This window comes from Hippocampus zosterae, chromosome 15 (assembly GCF_025434085.1).
Source record: "Hippocampus zosterae strain Florida chromosome 15, ASM2543408v3, whole genome shotgun sequence".
NCBI lineage: Eukaryota > Metazoa > Chordata > Actinopteri > Syngnathiformes > Syngnathidae > Hippocampus > Hippocampus zosterae.
This window is the reverse complement of record NC_067465.1, coordinates 13,711,403-13,737,352: the sequence shown is the minus strand read 5'-3', so window position 1 is coordinate 13,737,352 and position 25,950 is coordinate 13,711,403. Positions and strand designations below refer to the sequence as shown.

The window sequence follows — 25,950 nt, the reverse complement described above, 5'->3', positions numbered from 1 at the left end:
TAGTTTCAGGTTAAAGGGGAAACGGCAAGACGATTGTCAACTTTCCCAGCATTGCCGTTTTGAGCTCCGAGTGAGTATTCTCAACTACGCTTCCAATGTCAGTGTTCAAAAGAATGGCATGGATGACTGACTTTGTGGGCTGGTTGGTCGCAGCAGAATGAATTCTGAAGTCTCCAAAACTATTTCGTGCGTAAATTTATAAACAAATGCATCCAAAGTAAATCGATAGAAGCTTCATCATGACATACTGCCGACTCAACAAAGGACTTTATTAGGGAGGGAAAATGGAAAGTTTTGCACTGGCCAAGTCGATCACCATACCTTAACACAGTCTTGAACTCTGGTACGATAGAGGGGATGAGGGTGGCGGGTTACGTGCGACTCTGGGGAACACGTGTTTTTTCGCAGAAGAAAATGGAATAAAGTGTTGTCGCACATCCACTACAGCAGTTGGCAGTGACGCCCTCATTGTCAGGGAGGATTAGCTGTATGGTGTAGGGCAGGGGTAACCAAACTTTTTGGACCGAAGATCTACTTTTCCATCAAGCAACCTCCCGCGATCGACCCGTTACCGTGCACGCACACAGACATGCACGCCACGATGAGCACCTTACACGGAGGCATGCAATGCACTTGTGCAGCCTGTTAACTATCGTAGCTCACACGAACCGTTTTGAAGTGCTTCCTCGGCCCTCTACATTCCTATTCCTTGCCCGTGCCCTCGGTGAATTGTACACGAACAAACTCTGAATGAGAATCATAACGATAAAAGATATTGCGCAACAGCTCTGATCACAAGCTACAATTGCAGACTGCTAAGCACTAACAACTTAGGGTGACGCAGGTACGTGGTAGTTTAAATATTTACCTGCTTGATTTTATTTTATTATTATTGTTTTGATGATTTTTGTGAAAATGAGACTGATAGGACGATTAGGGTGCAGTGTACACTAACGCAAAAAAAAATATATTAACATGCACAAAGACACACAAATGGTTGGTTGTTTTTTTTCTCCTCTACACCCCTAACGATCGACTTGGGACCAGTCCGCGAACTACCAGTCGATCGCGATCGACATAATGGGCACCACTGGTAGGGTTTTGTTTTGTTTGTTTTTTTTGCACCGGACAACAGGGATGAAAAGAAAGGCGGCGAGAGACGAAGATAATGAGACAAAAGAAAGTCGCCCACCTAAGACCAGGAAATATGACGTAGCTTATGTAGCGCTTGGCTTCACGCTGACGATCAAGGGAGACAGACGAGGAAAGACCGGTGTGTTGACTGTGTCAAAAAATGCTGGCTGCGGACAGCACAAAGTCAAATAAATCAAGGCGCCACTTAAAGACATTACACCTCAATCACGCTGATAAGCCGGAAAATTGTGCTGTGCAAAACGTGCTCATCGTAGCCATCAATCCTGACTTCAATTCGATGTAAAAAAAATAAAAATCTGCACAAATTGTTTTTGTGATTTTTCTTTTGGAGACTAAAGTGTTATATATATATATATATATATATATATATATATATATATATATATATGTATTGTGCTCCTGAGTTAATGTTGCTGACCTGAATTTGAATTTGTTATTTCATTTTAGTTTTCACAATGAAATGGTGCAATAAGTTAGTCAAAAATGTTTACAGTTTAAACAAGGATTTTTTTCTTCAAGCAAATTGATGCATGTAAAATCCTTTCTGCTACAGACTAAAAAAACAATACTGTATTCATAAAGTTATTCTTTGCTGTAAGTTTAACTGCATTCGTTTTATTCAATGTTAATAAGGACGTAATATAATGCAGAGTTGTACTCGTATTTTTACATTTCTTTTGTGCATGCAAATACTTTGTGCTTTTTCTACTTTCTTCCCTCCAAATTTTGCTGCTGTAAATTACAAATTTCTCCATTGTGAGACAAGGTTTTCTTATAACAATTTTGGAGATAAATGATATTTTATAGTGGCGGCAGAAAGTGGGGTGTATGAATTGTTATGTTCTCGTTAGGGCGTGGGGGGATAACAGAAAACAATATAGAAGCACTGCCTTAAACCAATGGAGCACAATTTTTTTGATCCTGAAAAGGAGACGGGAGCGGGAAACCCCAAAAAACAAACAAGAACTGAACGTGGCTGCAGTGAAGGATAGGGATACCATTTCAAATGAAGGACGCAACGGTCAATGGGGGGTCAGGCTTGATGCAGTTATTGCAAATAAGGGTCACACCAGCAAATATTCTATGTCATTCACTTTCAGTTCATGTCATTATTAACATCCATTTCAGTACTTCTGCTCACTTAAAAAGTGGTTGGATTTAAAGAAATGCAAGCTGGAATTCTCAACTTTTGTTTCACATTCATCTTTCAATCGCTAACCCAAAATGTCACCAGTACAAACACTCGGGAATTTGACCTTGTCGTTCCAATGCTATGAGAGAACTTGCACATATTTCTTCAAAGAATTGCGTTATCCCTGTGTTTTTTGTGAGGGGTTGTACATCCTGTGCACCTGCGGTAGCATTTCCTGTTCGAGTGCCCTAACCTCATAGCCTCGCTCGGAAACCGCATCCTTCACACACAGTCACAAACACTCACACTAACGTATAAAGAGACTCGGCTCTGTGTAAGGTGTGCTGGGGGGTGGGGGGTGAGTGGGGAGCAGAGGGGTTTCGGTAGGTGACTCTCTGCGTTCTATCATTTCGAGTTGTGAAAAAAGTCGCACTTGTATGTGTCACTCCTTGATGTGCGAGGGTCTATGGGAGGGGGAGGGGATTTGGACGTGTGTTCTGTTCCTGGTTGTGTTGATAAGTCTGCCAGTAGTCGTCATTGCTCTTCTGGTAATAGTTGGCCAATTTTCTGGCAAAAACTGGCTCCACCTAAAAGGAAATTACGTGTGAAATATGTTGGTTACTGCTGACTTTTATACATACATAAACAGGGGCCTTGAAAGGGGTAGTCGGGGTGCCAGTTTCCTGTCAGGGGGCTGTTTCAGTTTTTACAAAATCCTCATGGGATGAATTTGAATTCATGAAAACATAGGATGTTGAAACTGAATTTTTTTTTTGATGATACATGACGAGCGATTGTGGAATACTTGTTTTTATCGTCACAGTTCCCTTGACGTTATATCTGTATGTAGAGTTGCATGGGGAGGGAGTGTTTGCCCGTTTCTGGGTTCACAAAGATTCTTTTAAAAATATCAGTCACAATTCAGTCACATATTACGCTTCATGGTACATTAACCAAAAGTAGAAAAGGTAACATTTTAATTTCATATTTTGACGAAGTTTGATGTTGATAGGTCAGTACACAAAAAAACCCAACAAATTTCTTGTTGCGTTTGCGCACCTCGATTGATATATTTCCATGTTATAACGATGGACACAATTTGCCATTCAGCCAAAGCTTCAGAATAGAGTACCGGTATGTTAATAAATCCACGAACATGTTAATCATGTCAAAGCACATTGCTGTCAGAAGCCATACTAAAAATATTTTCGCAAACTGCTCATGTGACTTTGAATACATGCAAGTGCTGTCGTGCGCGAGTACCTGAGCTGTAATCATCTTCCTTGGACGCTGTGGATTGGGGTACTCGTCTCCAAAACAGAGAACCACTTGGTGTGGCGGTACACGTCGTCCATTATGGGCAAAATCTTGAAGCTCTGATTGAAGTGACAAGAGGATATACATAGAGTAGAACATTATAATGGTGGAAAGTAACAAAGTACAAATACATCATTTTTGTACTTTAGTCGGTTTTTCAATTATCTGCTTTACAATTAGATTTATTGCTCTGACGACAGGGGAAATCTGAAAGTTTCCCCCCCATGAAATCTTCCTTGTCAGACAATTTATCTGAAAGCAACATGAGAGTTGGGTGAAAATTTGGGGCGTGAAACTGCACAGAAAAACAATGCGTTGTCATTGCGGTCAACCACAAAAGGTGGGTTGCCCTACGATAGGAATGCGCTTGGGCTCAACGCTGTCAGGGACATGAAATAAGCCTTCTCCATCTTCAGTCATCGGAAATATGTGCACTTTTCGCAAACAGTTGAAGGTCATAGGATGTGCTGTGGTCACCATTCCAAAGGAAATTATTTTAAAAATGGTCTTGCACTCAAAGTGTCGAATATATTCCGTATTTTACAAGAGGGTGTGTGTGTGTGTGTGTACACATACATACATATATATACATACATATATATATATATATATATATATATATACACACACATTTACACACACACACACACACACACATTAACGCTTGGAATGTGACCCCCCCCAAAAATTATACAAACACATTTCAAAGCCAATCATGAAAAAATTCTAACATTAATCCCGAACGTGTCTTTTAACACTTGAACACTTTGTGCCCTCAGAAGGGCAAAATAATTAGCATGCAAAAACGAAAGCGTCATTACCTGAGTATTTTTAATGAGACGCAATTGAACCACACGGGGAGGTAAAAAAAGACACGAAGCTCCCGTTTTGCTTTTCACGTGTGCCATAACCCTGCGACATAAAGCGACTGCTGAAAATTACATGATCTACTTTGCACGCGGCCGCCGTTTAGCACGTTGTTAAAGTAAGTTAACATGAGCGCAGACGCTCTTCACGGGTGTCCTCGACGGTCGTCTCCCGTCTTCCGTCACACCTGATTCAAATGATCAAGATCGTTATCGGGCTTCTCGCAGCTTGCCGATCAGCTGATGAGAGGCAACCAAATTCCCTGCGTCATCGTAATTTACAGAGGATGAGCTAAACATGTCAAAAATACATCTAAATAGAATTCATGCAGTTTGTATCAAATCCAGAGAGATGTTTCCAATGTATTAATCTCATTATGACCCCTCGGAAGAAAAAAAAATCAACCTCATATTCTGCTGTAATGTTGTCAGTTATAATAATAATAATAATAATGATCAAAAATTTGTGTTTTATGATGTCATCAAAAGTTGCATATAATAAACTAGTTTTGCAATTTCCAATGATTCTAATAATCAAACTACTATTTTGTCAATAAAATCAATCATTCAATTTGATTTTTGTCATTTCCCTTTTACTAAAAAAACAAATAAATAAATAAAATAACGGAAACATTGTTCCAAATTGAGTTTGCTCTGTGAGGTGTCAGAAAATTGGCAAAAATATTGATAATTGTTTTCCAAAGTAAAAGCTAATGCTTGATTTTGATTCAACACAAAAATAATCAGTCTGCTATAGTGTAAGGCAGAAGTCTCCAACCAATGGCCCGGGGGCCAAAAACATGCAAGGCAGGTTCATGGAAGACTCTAAATTGTCCCTAGGTGTGACTGTGAATTATTGTTCGTCTATGTGTGCAATTGGCAGGCAACCAGTTCAGGGTCTACCCCGCCTACTCCCCAAAGCACGCCTGCAACCCTCGTGAGGATAAGCGGATTAGAAAATGGATGGATGGATGTTACATTAATAATAAGATACCTAAATCATTGTTTGACTTTGCTTACCAATCAGAAATTGCTGGGTGTCAAACAATTTACATGGCAGCTCTTTCTCCAGCTTATTGGGTTTATCCACATGGGGAGCGAGGGGCCCCTCCCAGAATACGCGTCCTTGGCAAAGGCGCCGGGCATACAGGCCGTCGCCCGTCATCCACAGCAGCACTCCCCGCTCCAGGATATCAGCAAGCCTCTCTGCACCCCGCCTTTGAGACTCGGGGAACGGCAACGGAAAGAGAACAATATCCGCCCCGCTGTGAAAATCTGGCAAGCAGGAGGATGAAGATGGCGGTGGCGAGGAGGAGGACGGAGGGGTGATGCGGCAACCTTCTGGGCTGCTGGTGGTCGCCTGCTTCACCAAAGATTCTCTGTAGAATAGGGACACATGCAGGCTACAATCTGGGGGAAAGAGACATGATGTCATGGGGCTTGTATGAGTCCCTGTTATGTGATGCCCAGGTGTCATGTTTCTCGACCTGCTATGATACTGCTGTTGTCCGTCATGGCCAAAGGTTGTTGGGGCTCTGACAAGTAGGGGCGCAAGGAGAACGGAAAGCCTGCGAGGTGTCCGACAGAAGGACTATCAAATTGTTACAGTCCAGGCCCTTTTGCATACCCATGTAGCACCTTGGCTATATTTTACCGTTTTCTGAAGGTGGCTCAGGCCAAGCTCGGCTCATCGGGAAAGGGAAGTGACACTGAGCATACGGCAGCTCTCCATGCGATCCACAGTGATATGCAGCAGCAACAACGGGGTATTGTTCTGCAGGTTTGTAATCCCTCCATTCTCTTATCTCCTGCGGGAGCACGTGTGTTTGCATCTGCGGACGGATCATGAAATCTGTTTCCAATAGAGCAGAGGTTGATCTGAGGTAGAAGGCGCTCACCTGGCTGTTTGCTGTTGAGTATGAGATCAAACCAAAAGATTGCGATGCATCCTCCATACTGACGCTCATCTTGGGTATTGCTACTGCACCTGGATTACATTTTGTGATTAATGAGATAGTGAATGTGATTAGATTTTTTTTTTCACAAATTGAAAGAAATATGCAAATATATGCTAATAAACATTCGATATATTTTTTTCCATGGAAATTGTGTGTGTGTGTGTAAAATAGAAAAATAAATAAAACACTGAAAAACAAAACATCTGTGAATGGGCAAACCCACTGGTGCTGAACTGTCGATATGCAGGGATTGAATGAAGTTGTAATATCACCAATCACCACTAGATGGCAGACATGGTTGTTTGTGTTTTAGTTGTGTTTATGCGAGGTCTTGGCCTGCCCTATTTGACAGTGTGAGTAGGCCTAATAGGCCTAATATTTGTTGGGAGGTGGTGGGCGATGGGTCGGGAGGGGTGGGGGTACTTTAGAATGATACCCAGAAAGACCATAGTACCTCAATAATGTTAAACATTTTGAGTGAGTTGATTTTTTTGTGCAAAAACTTTTAAAAAATGAGTTCTTGTACTCGGTGGCTCGTTCATTAGTTTCGTGCCATCCTTGAATGGTCATTTCTATTCAAGAGAACATTTTGCACAGGAAAAAAATGACAGAATGTGATTATTTTGTTGTTTGGTTGAGAATAGTGGACATTTCATACATGCCTTAAAAAAATCAAAGACATCATCATCATCATCATCTGTATGGTGTTAGTTATGTTGGTCGTCTGGTGTACAGTATACATCAATAAAAGGTTTTGCAGGCCCAAAATATGTTGAACCGATGAACTAATACTTCTCAACATTTACATGGCAGCTTACGTTTTGCTTCTCATTCCGTTGTGCAAGTGTGCCGAAATGCTGTGACAGAATTAGTTATGCTTAATTGCTTGACTGCACTTTTGCACTTGGTAACTGAAGCGCTCAAAGGACAAAACAAAAAAGCACTATGTCCTTTTTGGTGCAGGCTTCAACTTCCTTTGTGCTTCCTGCTTCGTCGAAGTCGGTTGTCAGCTTTCATGTTACCTCTCTTTGTCGCTTCTGGAATGATCCTGTAGACTTTGTAAGGCTCGGAGATGTCCAGCTGGGTTCGGTGCGTCAGCTCATCAAAGTCGTTGCTCTTGTTGAGGGCGCAGCGAAGTCTGGTTTTCCACGTGGTGTGATCTGGCTTGTCCACGCCTTCTTTATATTTCCCCTTGAACAAAGCCCACGCCTAGAACATTCACAAAATAAGCCAGTTTCCTCGTTCCTCCATACCAAACATACCCAAAATGTAGGCGGTGAACAATGACTTTTCCTGAAAACATCAATAGAAATCAGATGTGTGACCTTGAAGAGCGCAGCATCCTCCTCTCTGTTGTAGTCCTGCTTGCCCGCATGCTTCCAAGGAATCCTGAAGATGGTTTTCTCATGGTTTTCCCAAACCAGGCCAGGGTATTGCCTGCTGTTGATCTGATCGATCAGCCACTGCCTGAGTTTGCCATTGCAACAGCCCGTTGCCGGGCCGTTGTCCTCCACCAGGCTCATCTCTGTGGAAGGAAATTGAAGCAGAAAAGCAGGTTGCAGTATGACATATATATATATATTTTTTTTTCTGCACTCTTCTGTACTTGAGTACATGCATATTTTTGGAAACAGAATGTGGGTATCTGTGCAAGTAATCCATATAAGGATTGTTTAGCATTGATGGGGCATTCGATCTTAAATGCAAGACGCAAATTAGAAATGCAGTTTATTGCCGGGAACTAAAATACTAATTCTTTCCATCACATCAACATTCACAACACTGCACGTGAACTAATCGTAGAAACACAAGAGACGAGAATCAAAAGTTCAATATGACACCTCACCACTTTTTTGTAACCTCTGTTGTACAATGAGTGACATTCATCATTGTGGGATTGATACTTTGGCTCGTCTATGCCATGCCGTGTCTTCTGTAGTCATCCTTGTAGCTGTTTTATATTTGCACACTTCTGTTGTTAATCAATATTCCAACTCAGATTGCTGAATGCCCTATGAGCTACGATATAACTGCTGCTATAACCAACAGTCCCATTTTGGACGCTGACCTTGAGCGTGGAAACTCCTGCTCCAGAGCCATACTCGAGTCGACAAGATTAAATTCAACCAGATGAGGAATGCTGTATATTCATTATGTATTCATGCATGTATATTCACTTTTGCTATGATTGAGATATGATGCAGTGTATCCTCAAAGAGGTCCACAATATAGTTTTTATCATTTTTGACATTTACATGCTCCTGAACTAATAAGAAAAACATTATAGGCAAAAATGTATTTTTTAACTAATGTGACAATCAGCGACCCAAAAATAATCCTCACAGGACCCACATTGGGCTTCGACAGAGTTTGTGAATGTCAGCTTTTAAGATCACGAAGGTTCGATTCAATCCATCCAAGCCGTACTGTGTCATCACATCTAACATGCCTACAATAGTTTGGCTCAATGACCACAAAGCAAGCAATTTAAAACCCATAATATGATCAGATATTGGAAGTACAAAAAAGGATATTGAAGCTCATTTATCCTCTCATTATACAAAGGGGGGAATACAGAAAACCATGAGATGTGGCTTACCTTTAGCCAGAATAGTTGCCTGACTGCAAGGACTCTCCCGTAGTGTCTGACTCTTAAATCTTCTCATATGTTGATTGGCTGCAGTGAGCAGGGAGGAGCCTGACCTGCCAAGATCTTGGTGCCACACTTCAGCACAAGAGTCCAAAGCTGTGGGGATTCCCTTCACTAGAATTTTTGACTGTATGGACACAAATGTCAGCAGAAAAATACAACTCCAGGCATAAATATTTCATTTTACAGATCTGAGGGGTCCCTTGTGTTCGCATTTAGTGCAATTCCATTTTCTTTAATGGAGCGTGACAAAGAAACGCTGTCTTGATGTTGTTGTTGTTGTTGTGGCCACACATGATCTCTCAAGCACATTAGAAAACAAGAAGACATTCAGTCAGTCAGAAAAGCATCCCCATAATGTAAATGGACTGTTTTTTATTATTTCTGAATTTGAAATCGGAGTGACATTGTATTTAAAAAAAAAAAAAACAGCGGAAGCGTAGCGCAACCTATAAATTAGGACAACGTCAATCAATGGTAAAACAAGTTCTTGGTGTTTGTGTGAGCAGCCCAGCATTTCAGGCTTTCTCAGCTTGAATGATGTCAGAGAGATCCCTGTGAGCTCGTTTCCAAGTTTTCCCCTTGGTCACCTTTGGCTTTCGAAGAATCAAGCAGCTCCATAATGTCTGCTTCGTCGTTGAACTTGGTATTCGTATATTCCCTCTGGAGCCATTTCCTGAACTAGAAGAAGCAACATTTTTTAATTAAAGCAAAACCGTTTTTTTTTTAAATAAAGAACAACCTGAAAGAGGCCATCTGATGCAATCTTAAGCTTTCCACAGTGCAATGATTATATATTACCTTGGGCACAATGACGATCTAATTTGTTTCAAAATATGAGTTATTTTGGAGGATGTTTAACCCCGCCTCTCCCCATACGGCTGTCGCACATCTTTCATGACGTCGTCTTAAAGCTGGTTGCTATGCTCAGTGCCCAGGAAACGGTAATGAACAGTTGTTATTACTCGGCAGACTCGTCCCGCTTCTCCATTGGTCCTAAACAGCCCCACACCACACACCACTACGAGCTCAGTGTCCTTTTGGTTGCCCCTCCGAGCCAACGGTTCATTGTCTTTACTCGGAATATAATTTAATCGGCATTTGGTTCAGTTTTCAAGTTTTTTTTTAAACATGACGTAGGCCATTATTTTAGGAGGGTGATGACATGGTCAGTGAATAAAAAAAGCATGGAACTGGATATCTTCCAATTGAAAACAGGTCCCTTCCAAATGTGGATGAAAATCAGATACATGAGTGCACCAACTTACTTACGAGTTATTCATAATTGTTTTATAAGTTAAGAATCATAGGGTTTTTTTTGCTTTGTTTTTTTGCTCCTATGGTTTAGAGGAAAGACATTTCATCTGCTCTGTTTGTTGCACATAGAGCACATTTAACAATAAAGTTGACTTGACATGACTTGCGAGCCAAAAATGTCAATACAAGTGGGCATCAGGTACATCGCAACGAGATGCAGTGGTGAATGCCACAACAGCAGCCCGGCATGCCATGTCTCATTCACATCTCACTCAGATCCATTTATAGATATATTGAACTAGTGCATATCCAGTCCAAAATTGCAACCTAACTCACTTCATGAACATGAGTCGTCTCGAACTCCTGTAGCTGGCGCTGAAATCCTAAATTGGGCCCAGCGCTGGGCCGGACCACTCTCACTGCAGCCAGAGCCTCCTTCCAACCCAGTCCGGTCACTGTCATGATGTAGGCGACCACCAGAGTGACGCTGCGGGACACCCCTGCCAGACTGCACAGGAAATGGGGATGAGCGCGCATGATGTTGAATAAAAAATACCCAATGGTAAAACAGATCCTGTTATGTAAATATGAGTAGCCCTGTTAATTCTATATTATTTCATATAGAATATTCTGTTGTTAAGATTACACGAAGACACTTGATGCAGCGTGTAGGATATACTGAAAAACAACACTTTGTCATACTCAGAGAATATCCTGTGTCACCAAATTATCCATCCATCCATTTTCCGATCCGCTTATCCTCACAAGGGTCACGGGGGTGCTGGAGCCTATCCCAGCTGTCTTCGGGCAGTAGACGGGGGACACCCTGAACCGGTTGCCAGCCAGAGACGAACAACCATCCACGCTCATACTCACACCTAGGGACAATTTAGAGTGTTCAATCAGCCTGCCATGCATGTTTTTGGAATGTGGGAGGAAACCGGAGTACCCGGAGAAAAACCAGCACTTGACACATGCCCAGTACTTTCTGCTCTAAATGAGGAGTACTTTTGTTTAAACACGGAAGGAATACTTGGCTCCCGTTTCAGTTGCATGTACAAGCAAAGTGCCAGTCTATAGTTGCGACATATTTACGATATGACATCACTGTTTCTGTCTCACCAGTGAACCAGGCAGCCTTCTCCTTTCAGCCGTGACTCATGCATGAACATGATGCTCTGTTTAAAGTGTTGAGTCCTGTGAAGGTCAACAACAACAAAAAAGAAAATCTCACGACATGTTTCTGTATTGCATTTTGAGGGGTGGGGGGGGGGGGGATTTGGGACGTGCTTGCTGGAGAGGAACATTTGGCACAGTGGAGGTGTTGAGTGTGTTTTTTTTTTTGCACCTGGAGGGCCGAGATGGGGCTGCGCTTGGATTAGAGTCAGATTTCACAGTTTACATTTCAAACACGGTTTGGAGGCAAAAGGGGCAGTCAAGAGTTACAAGAGTACGGTATTAGTGTTTGTGTGTGTTTGTGTGGACACACACACATGTCCTTTAAATGCATGACTTCATACATGGCATGTAAAACGGGTGCATATAAATAGCGCCGCAGGAGAGCAGAGAGACTTCCTTCCTAACTTCATATTAAAGAAAAATGACTTTTTAATGGCCTACACACAATTAGTAATTTCAACAATCAATTCAATCTTTTGGTTTCTGTCTCTATATGTACATTCCTGTGACCCAGCCCGACTGCATTTGCGCCCCACTGCTACGTAGTAGAGAGGATCTTTTCAGTAACACCCTTATCCAAACTGAGTTTCTCTGCTCCTCACAGGATCCGCAAGATTGTCCAGAACCACAGTCACTATAAAGCGATGGTGAGAATGTGACCCTGGTCTACCCTGTCTGAAACATGATCAGGCAATGACACAATCACACTGAAACACACACACATGAAAAACTCCCCTGGTCACCATTTTGTCCTCGGGCCAAAGCAATAAAAGCGGTAGTAGTAGTCGCAGTAGTCGTACTCAGAGATGGGCACTTTACCCTATTTTGCCGGTCCGTCCTCTGTCCGCAACGTAGGTACCCTTCCGTCTGAGCATCTGTACTCGTAATTTTAAAACGCTTATGATTGTGTACATGCTTGAAGCATAGTGTTGTGTTGTGCTTTGTGATGCTTTCCATTTCAAACGGCAGCCATCTTGTGCCATCTACAACATGATCACAAATCTTTTTTTTGGAGGGCGTCAATTATTAGTGGATTTTGGCAGCAAGCGTTCACTGTTAAATTGTGGGGGAAAATGCCAAACATACCCCCCGAATGCCAAATGCAGACACATGAAACAAACACCTTTATTCATGTCTCCTCAAGCATCCTTAAAGCTCAAATGTGGCAAAAGTACATTGTGCGCTTGTGGAGGCATATCATTTACACATTTAGCTTGAAGAAACACAACCTGCCACCCACACTGCCGCACCGTAACGGGACACAAAACTGTCCTTTTTCTCGTTGTCATTTATTGTTGAGCACTGTGTGTGTGGAACTTACAGGTTTTCTGTGGGCAGGTCGGCCGCTGAAATGCACAGATAGGTCATCTCCTGGGGGACAGAGCGTACTAGGTGTTTAATTAACACAACGACTATTAGGATCCCAGAGGAAATGCTAATGATCCACACTGGCTGCAACATCAGGAGCCACCTACATGCACACAGTAAATTAAGCAAACATTTGCAGGCATTCTGTATCCCAGTCTGCCGCAGTCAAGGGCTGCACTTATAAAAGCTCCGGTGGCCATTGCAACTTACTGAACAACCTGGCAGACTGGAAGGTGTACTCCTGTTTAAAGGGTTAGATAGCCCTAGTTTCTGGAACTCGAATGTTCAGTTTGGACAATGGTACCAGGTCACTAGAACATTTACATAGTAGTAACTGCATGATAACACAAAAATATAAAATCAAAACACCAGTATGGCGGAACTAGGAACTTTTTGACAACTCTTGTGTGTTGAACCAGTGTCATGTTTTGTCGAAATGTAGTTCCACGGTCAAATGAAGACATTGCTCAAGGGGTCATACTCTCGAAAAGTTCAGGAAGCTTTGGGGCGGCGCCTACAGTGCTGAACATTGATTGGATGACTGTTAATTGATGCTTTTTAACCTATTCATGGTTTGTTCTTCACTAATTGACCTATTTGTGTTTTTTGTGCTCCATCTCTATTGAACCAAGGTGCAACAAGGCATGGCCAAAATGCATGCATAGAGGAATGTACTAATTTTTGTCAAGAGCGTATTGAAGAAGTGAACCGTGACTATGTTGTTTGTCTAGGAAAAGCTAAGTTGGGGAGGCTTCACAGCATGTGTGTGTTTGTGCTCAGCTGAGTACTTTATTAAAAACGATCAAGCTAACATTCAGATGGAGGCCTAATTATTGAAATGTGAAAGAACCAGTTTGATTAAAAGGAACAAAAGAACAGCTACAAATATCTGCAAGTCGGAACGCTGTATGAAATGTTTTCACTTTACATAATAGATTTGTTGACAAGATGTAAGAATTCCAAGATGCACATTTACGTGTGGTTTTGGAAGGTTAATGTATAGTTGGTGTTTACAGTAGATATGGCTTGGCATGCTTCCATTTTTGGAAAAGCAGGCGAAATTACTGGCACTAAAATTAATCAATCTCATGCAACTGGGAGTAAGCAGCATTGAATGAACATTGATTATGATAAGAACCTCCAATAAGCCGACTTAAAAGATCCTGAACAGTCAATCAGATTCCAGGTCAGCACTCACAAAGATAATTGACTTTGATAATGCTGTAACTGCTGGGAACAGTTAGCCTACCTGGGACAGCTGATTCAAGAGGAAATTCAAAACAGAACCGGCTCCTTTAGTCAACATTGAGGGAGTAAAACAGGTCAAAAAGAAGTTTCAGCATGCAAGTACACTAAACAATTCAGCAGACTCTCCATCAGCGTGTCAAAAACTTAGGGCACAAAATCTGACTTTAAATACTGTACTACAATTATGTAAGGTACAAAAATGGTCCAACACAGAGGGGTACACAAATTTGACTCAAAAATATATTCCCGCATCGTTCTGCTGACCTATGAAATGAAAATTCAGATTATCGATGCACAAAATACAGACCATGACACTTGTGTAAATTGAAGTTGTCCTGAGACAAAATATATCTGTAGCTGCAATCAAATAGATTCCAAAGTAATCATTTAAATACTAAATAGCACTTGAGCACCACTCTTGTCCCTCCCATTGGATGACCAACTCACATATGGCCACATATAGGTAATGGGCCGGAACCACCCTTTGGTTGGCGGAAACTAGATACCTGGAGGATGGGTGCTGCTGTGTCATGGATGGACAAGATGTGGGTGATGTTGTTCCTGGCTAACTGCTCTCGGTCTCTTGCATCTGACATGAACCAATCATCAAAGAATATACATAAAATGTCACACGCACAACAAATTTGCACCAAGACCCACCTCTGAAATTTCCCAAATACAAGTGAGGTAGGACCTGAAGGGGAAAGAGAGGTGCAAAGCATAGTGAACGGCAGCATCACAACAGCAGTGTGGATAGTTGCTTAATAGCTGATAACATAGCAAAACCATAGGCAACGGCTTCATGGACAAACAGATGTTGAATGTTACGTTTTCCATCAAGCATTAATCAGAATATGTGCCCAAACTGTTCATTAAGAAGGCGTTGCCTTTACACTTGAACGTCCTGATAACTTGTCACCTCAAGTGCGAGGAGCACTCACCTTATTGATTCCATTTCCCATGTTGAAGGAAGGCGGCTTGAAACAAAAAACAGGTCCGACAGTGTTTACTTATGGACGCTTGACAGCTTCCCAGAAACGACGCAAATTGGTCACATACTCACAATAGAACGCGTATGTGTGTCTGAACCAGACGGTTGACTCCAGCTTCACAGCTCCCCGCAGTGCATTTTGGGAATTGTAGTTCGGAGTCCAAACCAGGAAAAAGTTCCCCAGCATTAGATAGATGGTCTCTTTTTTTAAATATCTATATTACAAAGACGTGGCATTTGCTCGGGAATGCAGACTTCTTATACTATATAGACATTTGATTTATAAAGTATGTCTTTCATGTTCATGGTGTCATTATTTAGTTGCGTTCTCATCGTGTTTCTACAGAGCGATATGTAAGGCACAAAGCAAAGCAGACAATTGAAGTTGTATTTGCCTGACTGATATTGTAAATACGAGGCACACACGCAACATTCAAAACCACTGCACCGCAGAAGCTAACATGAAGCGCTGCAAGATGAAAAGAAATCACTACAATTAAAGAGCACATGTATTCATAAAAACTGGAACCTCAGTGTTCTTCCCACACTATGATAGAACTTGGCGATTAGTATTGAGCATTATTGATTTAGGGAAGGAAGAGATTGTGGCACAGTTCACTAGACAGTATATATCGATTTAATGGGGTGTTTTATGGGCATAAGTTGTGATGATTTGGGGTGTTTTTAAGGGAGTAAAGGCGCCGTAACTACGTTGAAACCCTAACAAAATAGAGGACACAATATGTAAATATTTTACGTGATGTAAGAGACGACTGCCGCCTTTAGATGGCGACATTTCCACACGAATAAGCAACATCTTGAACAGAAGAAATAAAACCGAAGCTATGAAGTAAATTGCCGCAGCACTGTATGCAGGAGAAATTCCACCAGCGTTATATGTCCAATAGTAGGACGTAACTAAGTAGAAAAGCGTATTTGGTTTAGTTTAGTCGATGTTTCAAATATCTGTTGAGTATTTATTTTTTGACAGTTTTTTTTTAATTGTGGGAAAGTGGGTGAGAGTTCTGCTCACGCCCTGAACATTTGACAGTTCCTGGTTGAAAAAAAACACTGGCGTGCTGGAGCAATCTCACTTCTCAGCTGGCCAGAGATGGCGCTACACCGGGGGAAAGGCTTCTAAAGCCCCGTCAGAAATCTGTGTAGCCCCTCCAGTACTGTATATTATTTTCTCAGTCCCTCTATGTATCAGTCAAGCCTTCTGTAGCCCCGGGAGAGACAAAAAAAATAAAAAAATCATGGAACTGTGCCTGCAGCTGTCTCCAAGTACTTTTTCCCCCTTTCTTTCTCAAGCTAAAGGTGTTGATATCGTGAACCCATTTTAAAGACATGGACGACAGATCAAGAGAGAGGGGGTTATGTTACTTTCGTGTGTTATTTCTTCATAATGAAATATATTTTCACTTGATTTCACACTACATAGATAGGTAGATATATGGATCATAAAATGTAAACGATAGCCATGACATGGAAATATAATTTACAGTAATTTGGGGGATGGAGCGGAGTCCATTAATTTCAAAGGGAAACGTTACTCGATCGATGACAGAGTCACGGTACGAATCAAGTTACGAACTTTAGGTACCAGTATATCATTAGCAGCAGTCTTGGTGCTTTTCTGACACACCTAATAAATAATATTAAAAATCAATTTTTACTTTTATCGTCAAGTACATTTCAGATGCTGTTTTTTTTTGTTTTTGACTTTAAGTTACTCAATAAGGAAAAACGTATTTTTTATGCAATTAACTGTACTCCTATTTGCAAACTACTTTGAGTACCGCTTTAGCCACAGCCCAGTTATTAACCAAATTGTTTTGTTGTTGTTGTTGTTTTGATTACAGTCGTCACACAAACAAAACGCAAAAATGCTCTAGTTAATAATTATATAATTAATAAAATAATAACAGGAAGAAACGCGGCGCAACTAGCTGTCCTGCTCTGGAATCGACTGGAATGACTGACTGAAGTTTGAAGATAACCTTTTTTTAATTGTCTTTTTTTAAACCTTACTACGTCACTTCAGCAATTCCAGGAAGTCGAGCACTATCAAATAGCACATTCTGACGCCGATTCTGCTCTCTGTTTTCCACCACTTTTGCTCTTTTTTTGTTTTTTGGACTGCTGCAAAACGTCACGGGGAACTAGCTTAACATTTGTGCTAGCGTCAAAACTTTTGGTCGCCTTCTGCCCCCCTCTCACATGACAAGCTATCCTTCCGCGATAGTTTGCTTTTTTGTTACGATATTATTACGCCGTTAGAGTCGGTTTAAAGTGAAATTATGGCCATCACGCCGCCGTCTTCACTCCAGCTGCGAGCGACAGATGTGCTTCGAAAAGAGCACCTGGACGACGGAGGTTTTGGAGAGGTGTACCTGTGCTATCATGCCCGCCTCGGTGCTGTGGTGATGAAGACCATGTATACGGGGCCTCTTCGCAGTGAGTAAGTTGTTTTCTTCATGTATTTTGCACTGGGGATTTCCACTTTCCAGCATGCACACTGAAATTTGGATCACTTGCCAGTCAGACTGCTGCAGAGAGACCACAGATTATTTTCATAAATGATTTGGTTGTTCAGAAAACAGTTGCGAAAGTGCTTAGGGTTTGGGAAATCGGTGTGAATTTAGACATGGAAGAATGTGATACTACTTCCCCTATGACTATATTGTCTCAATCTGGAGGCGGGGCTCGCTGGCAAGCGTCTGGTGGCCGGTCCAGCGCCCATGGGGCTTTCAACCCGAAAATCCAACATGTGTCCCCCTTCCCATAAACTCACTTCATGTGAGAAGGTTCAAAGGGGGTTGGGTGCCCTGTGAGCTGGGTTAAGGCAAAAGCCAGCGACTTTGGCAGTCTGACCCACGGCTACAGAAACGTCCTCAAGGGACATGGACTGCAGAAATGCGTTTCTTCTGCAGGGTGTCCGGGCTCTCCCTGGAAGACAAGCTGAGAAGCTCGGTCATCCAGTGGGGACTCAAAATCGAGCCGCTGCTCCTCCATGTCTCCCTGGGCATGCCCCACAAGGCGGGAGGCCCTGGCCATGACCCAGAACATGCTGGAGAGCCTGTGTCTCAGGACTGGTGTTGAAATGCCTTGAGATCCCTCTGGAAGAATTGAAAGAAGCGACCTGACAATGGATGGATCTTGTCGCAACTTCCCTATTGCATTCCGCAGTGAAACTAAAACTAATCTGCAACATCCCCTTTCTACCTCTTTCCATCTCAAACCAAATGTAATATCTGCCTAGTTGTCTTAGTAGAAGTCAAAAACAGGCTTCAAATTGCTCTGCATTCAGTATGAGTATTTGTTTGTTTTTTTGTTTTGTCTTTTTGTCGAATCCAACTGTCACCTCTGTTTTCTGCCATGTCAGTCTAATCTGCCCAGGGCCATCAAAATCAGCAGTGGTGGCTGGTGGAAATAAGCATGTACTATTCTGCCATCACTTAAATCTTCTCCATTCTCTCCAAATTAATCCAGGGAGAGCAAGAGGTCTCTACTGGAAGAAGGTAGCATCATGGCGAGCCTGAACCACAAGCGTGTGGTCAGGTTGCTGGGCGTCATCATGGAGGAGCGAGGTTGCTCTTTGGTCATGGAGTTGATGCCCAGAGGCAACCTGCTGGCCATGCTGGAGAAGGTGAATGCTGCGCCCGCTCTATAGTTTATAGTTTATGTATGATGAAGTCTAATATACTCTTTCCTGCTATATATGTAGGTCACTGTGCCGGTATCAATCAAGGGGAGAATTATCTTAGAGATCTTAGAAGGGATGGTGTATCTTACCGAGAAGAAAGTCGTACATCAGGACATCAAGCCGGAGAACATTTTAATTGACAAAGATTTTCACATCAAGGTAAAATGTTCCCCATCCTGTAATGTGGTTTTAGTGCTCTATTATATTGTACTTGTTTACTCTCATACCCTTGCACATGGGAGATCCACAGTGACCAATGCACTTTTCAGCTGTTTATTTAATGCTGAGGCAACGGTAAAACCCAAAAATCAAATGAGCACATGCACTCAGGAATTGCTGTTTGCGATAAACCTCGCATACAGAATCAACAATGTCACAGATCACAGTCACGGCAATAGGCACATCCTTTTTACCCCATTTTACATATATTAAATTATATAGATCCTATTTGGCAAGCAGAACTTTTTGTGTTTGTTGTTTTTTTGTTTCTCTCCACTGTCTTACAATGTTCTACTGGGTTCAATTCTAGGGCCACTGCTGTTTGCATTGTATTTGCTGCTCCTGCGTTCCATCTTAAGAAAGCCTGGTGTTTTTTTTCACCGCTAGGCAGATAATAGTCAGATCTACTGTATGTAATGTCTCTTTCAGGAATTAGGACACTTTCTTCTTTCTTTCTTTTTAAAGCCACTTTTGCCCTGTCTGTAAACCAAAATCTGCAAGGCATGAAACTTCTTCAATGAAAAGAAAACCGACAATATGGTGTTTGGTCCGCTGGCCCTTTGTCCATCTCACCCCCCTTGACATGAGGCTCCTTGGCATTTTATCTAAAGGCAACAGTCTTGATTTTTGGTTTGAAATTGGACAGTGATATGAAACCGGCAAATTGGTGCTGTTGGTCAATCAATTTTTTAAATCTTTGTTCTTCGTTAAATATATTTGCAAGGTCATATTGTCTCTCCAAATTGTAAATTTTCACCAATAGCGCATGGTTCTGAATGTTACGCCTAGCGATAATTGCTTTTCCCCATTGGCCAGATTGCCGACCTTGGCCTTGCCACCTGCAAGACGTGGAGTAAACTCACTAAGGAGGAATCTCTCAAGAAAAGTCGCACGGGCCTGTCAGTCAGGACGAGGGCTGCGGGCACGCTAAGCTACATGGCGCCCGAGCACCTGCAGAGTGTCAACGCCATCTCCACTGAGAAATCGGACATCTACAGCTTCGCAATCGTGGTCTGGGTGGTCGTCACAGGGAAAGAGCCCTATGCAAGTAAGATGGCATTGTTTAGAATTACTTAAATGCGGCCATGCCGATTTGTTTTCATGAAACTTGTACTTTTCTTTACTAATGAAGCCCACCATGTATGTCTTGATTTACAAATTTCCTATAAAGTACTTTTTCTCTTGTTTGTATGCACTTGGAAAACCTTCTGTCGCCCATGTGTTTCCCAATATGTTCCTTCTCTGCATTGCACCTTCCAATTGGATGAAGTTTGTTAAACAATTCTAAAAGTGTAAAGGGGAAAAAAATGTGCTTGATATGGATCTTCAATGTCAACTTCATCACTATCATAATTTGAAGGTCCATCTTTAAGGCTTGACTTGGAGCACGTGTTCTAAACCTCACTGCCCTATCGTGATAAAGACGACGGTCACTTACTTCACTGAAGCCAAAAAACAGAAACTTACTTGTGAGAGAAAAGCAAGTTGTGCAAAAATACAGAAATGTTGATGAACAATTGGACATTCAAAATCGTAGACAAGGCCAAATTACGTTCACTAGTAAAGGTTAGTGTACTTTTGGTTCATCTTCGCATTTCACCGGAAAGTTGAACACCCCCAAATTTTGGTGAGTCATAGCTCTGGAAATCTTAATAAAATTAGTAAGACCGCTTTGGAATTAACAGCGGTTCACTTGCATAATTTAACAAGCGAGATCAAACCAGGCATCTTTTTTCTATCTGTCCAGATGCCAGAAATGAAGATCAAATCAGCCAGTGCGTCCGCAACGGCGACCGCCCAGCGATGGACCTCATCCCCGACAACACGCCGGCAGAGATCATAAACCTCATGCTGATGTGCTGGGAACACAACGCAGTACAAAGACCGACATTTATAGGTCGGCTTGCCACCACACAATTAGTATATCATCCTTAAATGGACTTATTTTCAGATGTGCGACCTTTTTCTTCCTCAATCGACTTCTTTCCTAACAGAGTGCTACAACATATTTCGTCCCTTCTACGAGACGGAGCTCGCACCACATGTGGAGAAAGATTTAGTTCATCTGCAGGTGGATACATTGCATACGTTTGGATTATGCTCACACCTTGACGACATTAAGATTGACTGATTAAATTTTTTGAATGCAGGCTCTGTACGAAGGCCCAGAGCAGCTTGTTGACAAAATGAAGTCTCTATCAATGACTGATGAATGTATTTCAACAGGTAAGCACTGACGGCTGTCCTGACGGCTTGAATTAGGTCATTAGGTATTTATTATTCCATCAATGGATCATTTCTATTTTGACGGGTAAATGTGGTTATTAACAATTTTATTGAATCAATTTGTGGCAAAATTTTTTTATTTTTGACAACAATATTGGATCAAAATATTCATATTTGAAATGTGGGTTTAATAAAAGACGTGTGGCATAACATGTCAGAAGATGCCAAAAGTAATTTCTACTTTCATTAAAAAAAAAAGGTTTCTTCGTAGGTACGAGAGATACATCTAAATATCATGGGAATGCACATTTATTTCAGCTATTCAATGCAAAACATGAAATTCATATTGGTTACAATCACTACACAAAGTGAAATATTTTCTAATTTTATTTTCTATAATTTAAATGATTGTAGCGTACAGCTAATGACAAGCCCAAGTTTACAATTCAAAAAATTGGAATGTTACATACTGGGAAGTGACAATATTTTTGTATGCACTAAAGTAGAAAGGAAAATGATTTTCAGGAGGTCATGTCCTTTTTGTTAACTGAATCTATTTCCTGAACACATTTCACTTTTGGAATTTAACAAGTTTACCACACTCAAATGTATTGAGAGCTCCTGTAATTTTCTTCACAGCTAAACAAACCACATTGTTTAAGCAGAATAGAAAGGCAAAAGAACATATGGCACTCAACATTCAAATAAGAAAAAAAACCCTCCAGCCCATAAACCTGCTACATCACTGACGTGGATGAACTCAATGAATTAATATCAACTGTCTATCCTGCTGTTGATGTCAAATGCTGCGCATGCTCAGAAATAAAAAATGATGTGAACTGTTCTTACCTTACAGATTGTCCAGCTTTTCTGGAGAGCACAGAAAAAAGTGTCAATGGGCCTGTTGAAGCCAGTATTGAGGACATAGATGCCATCTCACATGAAACAAATATAGAGTCAGGGGCAGCCCACATTGACCCAGAGGTCTCCTTGGAGGAGAAACTGCAACAGGAGTTAGACTATCACAGACATGGCAGCTACAAATGCGACAGCCAGTCTGACATTCTCAATAGCCAGCCCCAGGAAAACTCCCCAAATATCCTGTCTAGCGTTACAAATAATAACAGACCTAGCCAACCGGAGCACAACATTCCGTTCGTGTCCTCTGTCCATTCCTGGACAAAAGCGGAACCTGTGCAGCCCAGCAGCCAGGAAGATGCTCAATATCATCCTGCTGCCCGCCTCCACGGGTCGATGACTGCTTCCACGCCAAAGTCATCCCTCTTACAAACATCTACCAGTGTGAATTCCCTGCCACCTTTCAATCAGGAACATCCAGATTCCCACTATATCCGCCAGCAGTCCTGGCCTGCCTCCTCAGTGTCGGAAACATCGGGGTATGCTCGTGACTTGAAGAAGGGTGGAGTGTCACAAGATTTCGGTACATGGACAGGTAGACCTCATTTTGAACAGCTGTGATGTACATTATATGACAAATTCTGATGATGCTAACATAGCTTGTGTTGATCTTGAAGGGTCTCTTTGCATCAGTAATGCAAGGGGAATCCAGATTGGTAACAACAACAACCTCAGTATCCACAACTACGATCCCACTCAATGTTTTTCATTACTTCCGGGAAAGATATGGACCAGCTCTCAGCTCAGAGAAGGAATTCAGAAATATGGTAAATCTTGTCATTTCATTTTGGTTTTATTCCAGTTTATTTACATGTTTAATGCAAGCAAATTTATTCTAGATCCTTAAATCAACCCAAACATTTTCTTGACAATATGTTCTTTGCAGCCTCTTCTAACGAAACACAGCATTCTGATTAATATTGTGTTTGTGGAAAATGAGTTAAGCAGTAAAATCCAGTAGGCGGGGTACACCATGAACTGGTTGCCAGACAATGGCAGGGGACAAAAAAGGTTTACATTGTTTTTATTACATATTCAGTGTTGCATTTACCCGAATATTGGCCTTGATATCTTCTTTAAAATCAGGACTATTATTTAGGTTACTCCAAGTATCGCACATAAAACATATGGGATCAATGATGGATCCTTGTGGAACACGGTTCCACATTTAAAAGTGCTTAGCTGTTAAGCAGTGGTAAAACGTGCTGTACTTTCCCTTTTCACGTGTAGAGAAGTGTGCTGTGACCGAAGAGCACCTTGAAGTTCTGAGGAAAAACATTGGCGCCAAATGGAAGTTGTACGCACGGCGTCTGGGTTTGAGCGATGTGGAAATAGAGACCATCGAGCATGACTTCTCCCTGGACGGCCTAGCGGAGATGGTGCACCAGACGCTTCAACGCTGGAAAATGAAAGAAGGAAGCCTTGGCTGTACAATTGGGAAGCTCTGCTACGCTCTTGAAGGCGTCATAGACGTTGATGTCATTCAGAAAATATTGAACATATGTGCTTCAACTTCCAGTATCTAATGAAATTCTGTCTTACGTAGTTCCCCTTAGATTTCCCAAAATCTCCTTTGATGCCTATAGTTCCAATCAATGTAATGCGTTACTGTGTATTACGCTGGGATTAGGGTGCTCCTCCTTCAACATGAATTCTAATTGGTCTAGAGCAGTGGTCACCAACATGGTGCCCGCGGGCACCAGGTAGCCCGTGAAGACCACTTGAGTAGCCCGCCAGTGCCTGGACATTGTGATTTGCTAGTAGAAATTATGATTTAAAAATGCAAACATTGGCAGTACTGTGAGACATTTCGAAACACGATCAAAGTCTGACAATTTAAATCATCAAGTATTAAAAATAACACATCCTCATATTATTGAAGGTATTTTGGACAAATATGTTATTTCAGACGTGTATCAATTTGGTAGCCCTTCACACAATCGGTACACATGAAGTTGCTCTCACCCTCAAAAATGTTGGTGACACCTGGTCTAGAGCCATATAGAAAATCTGTTTGAAAATATTCAACTCTTGTTTGAGATTATTTTTGCATTTTGATGAATCATCATGCTTGTGAGACAAAAGTTCATGTACCAACACCGAAATGGTTTTCTAAGATGTGGGAACACACAAATGTTGCAACAAAAAAAAAAAGCGCGGTGTGTGCACCGCTCTTAAAGGGCCATATTCTTGCGCACTATTCTGGCAGCGCAGATTCATTTCCGCAAATGAATGCTAGATATGCACTTAGGGTGAAGCAACATTAGCATGCATCCATTCCCTGACAAATCTACATTCTCGAGACGAGGGGTGCCCAAACCTTTTGGATCGAAGATCTACTTTTCGATCAACTAACCTCCCGGGATCTACCCTTACCGGCACGCAGGCGCGTACACGTACACGTACACACGCACACACACACACGATGAGAAATGGCCTGAAACAGAGGCATGCGACGCACTTTTGCAGGCTGTTAACTATCGTAGCTCACACGTTCCGTTTTAAAGTGCTTCCCTGGGCCCTCCTAGATTCCTATTCTTTGCTCGTGCCCTCGGTGAATTGTACACGAAGCAAACTCTGAATGAGATTAATGATGATAAAAGATAGAGCGTAACAGCTCTGATCACAAGCTGCAATTGCAGACTGCTGAGCGCTAACAACTTCCGGTGACGTAATCACGCGCCACCGTAAATTTATGATTTACCTGCTTTATTTTATTTTTAAATATTTTTTGGGTGAAAATGAGTGATAAGATGATTAGGGTGCAGCGCACATGAACACAAAAAATATGATACGAACATGTACAAAGACACACAAATGGTTGTTTGTTTTTTTTCTCCTCGACACTCTTCGGATCTACTTGGGACCTGTCTTGGATCTACCGGTAGATCAGGATCGACGTAATGGGCACCCCTGCTCTAGACAAATTAAGCACTTTTACTCTTAAGAATTCAAGGCCTAGAGAGCTGTAAGTCCAACGGCCTGTGAAGGTGAAAAAAATCATTGCATTGCAAGTTTGGATTCAGTTACAACATGCGTTGCCACACATTGTAAGAGACTCCTAGAAAGCTATTCAATATTTTTTGAGAGACTGAACCATCAATATTTTTTTGAGCCGATCAAAGAGGCACTGTGAGTCGACTTGTAACAGTATTTTTGTTGTGATAATTACTGGCAAAGAATATCGACAGCAGCGGTCTTATTTTCGCTTACAAATGCCATGAGTTGCTTCAGGTATAGTGCCGGCATGAAAAGACGAGCTTTTTTATTTTTTTAAACCCATGTTGGAATTGCTTCCATGTTGGTCATCAAAACATGTGAATGTGATCAAATGACTTGATTGTTCTGTCTTGCAAGGAAGTTTGGGCATTGATCCAAGGAAGGACAAGCACACCCCCTTGAAATGATGGACCTCCAAACATCCTTTCAGCGATCTCTTTCTCTCGCTCGCTCTCTCCCTCTCTATGTGTGTGTGTCAGGCTATCGGGCCTTTGCTGAAATTAAAATCACTTCTCACGTTGCCTTTGTATGAAACGTTTGGCATGTAGTTTCAGTTTCACAGCACAGAAACTGAAGTCTTCTGTCCATTAAATGGCTGACCACATTAATAAATGCCATGCTGTTGATTTTCCATTCACCTTTTGTCACGTTTGATCCTCTAGATTTCATAATTTTCTCAAATACACTTGGGAAAATTAAACTCTTGAAACGTGGTATGGTGTCCTTCAAGTTTAAGTTGCTGGTCACTTATTGCCATCTA

At 41.7% G+C, this 25,950-nt stretch overlaps 3 protein-coding genes across 6 annotated transcripts; 1 reads left to right on the top strand and 2 right to left on the bottom strand.

Annotated features, from left to right (window-relative positions):
* Positions 1–1,130: 1,130 nt before the first annotated feature.
* irf4a (interferon regulatory factor 4a) lies at positions 1,131–9,159 on the bottom strand. 2 transcript variants are annotated; one of them, XM_052087837.1, is made up of 9 exons: positions 9,028–9,159; positions 7,754–7,953; positions 7,451–7,637; positions 6,369–6,457; positions 6,125–6,302; positions 5,958–6,038; positions 5,491–5,880; positions 3,551–3,663; positions 1,131–2,874 (listed from the first exon to the last, which is right to left on the bottom strand). In XM_052087837.1, exons 1-9 carry the CDS (start codon positions 9,092–9,094, stop codon positions 2,752–2,754), a joined length of 1,428 nt encoding a protein of 475 aa, XP_051943797.1. In that variant the 5' UTR covers positions 9,095–9,159; the 3' UTR covers positions 1,131–2,751. The 2 variants fall into 2 exon arrangements, with proteins under 2 accessions (XP_051943797.1, XP_051943798.1); XM_052087838.1 differs by having other exon boundaries at positions 6,125–6,278.
* Positions 9,160–9,412: 253 nt separating this feature from the next.
* dusp22b (dual specificity phosphatase 22b) lies at positions 9,413–15,309 on the bottom strand. Of its 3 annotated transcripts, none has more exons than XM_052087863.1 (8): positions 15,194–15,309; positions 15,072–15,107; positions 14,791–14,824; positions 14,637–14,719; positions 12,836–12,885; positions 11,458–11,532; positions 10,672–10,843; positions 9,413–9,759 (listed from the first exon to the last, which is right to left on the bottom strand). In XM_052087863.1, exons 2-8 carry the CDS (start codon positions 15,090–15,092, stop codon positions 9,622–9,624), a joined length of 573 nt encoding a protein of 190 aa, XP_051943823.1. In that variant the 5' UTR covers positions 15,093–15,107; positions 15,194–15,309; the 3' UTR covers positions 9,413–9,621. The 3 variants fall into 3 exon arrangements, with proteins under 3 accessions (XP_051943823.1, XP_051943822.1, XP_051943821.1); XM_052087862.1 differs by having other exon boundaries at positions 15,190–15,303; XM_052087861.1 differs by having other exon boundaries at positions 15,072–15,254.
* A 1,678-nt stretch (positions 15,310–16,987) lies between these two features.
* Positions 16,988–25,903, top strand: ripk1l (receptor (TNFRSF)-interacting serine-threonine kinase 1, like). Its single transcript, XM_052087827.1, has 10 exons — positions 16,988–17,582; positions 18,614–18,770; positions 18,849–18,986; positions 19,863–20,094; positions 20,794–20,943; positions 21,041–21,117; positions 21,197–21,272; positions 22,129–22,725; positions 22,808–22,957; positions 23,421–25,903. Exons 1-10 carry the CDS (start codon positions 17,422–17,424, stop codon positions 23,714–23,716), a joined length of 2,034 nt encoding a protein of 677 aa, XP_051943787.1. The 5' UTR covers positions 16,988–17,421; the 3' UTR covers positions 23,717–25,903.
* Positions 25,904–25,950: the final 47 nt, after the last annotated feature.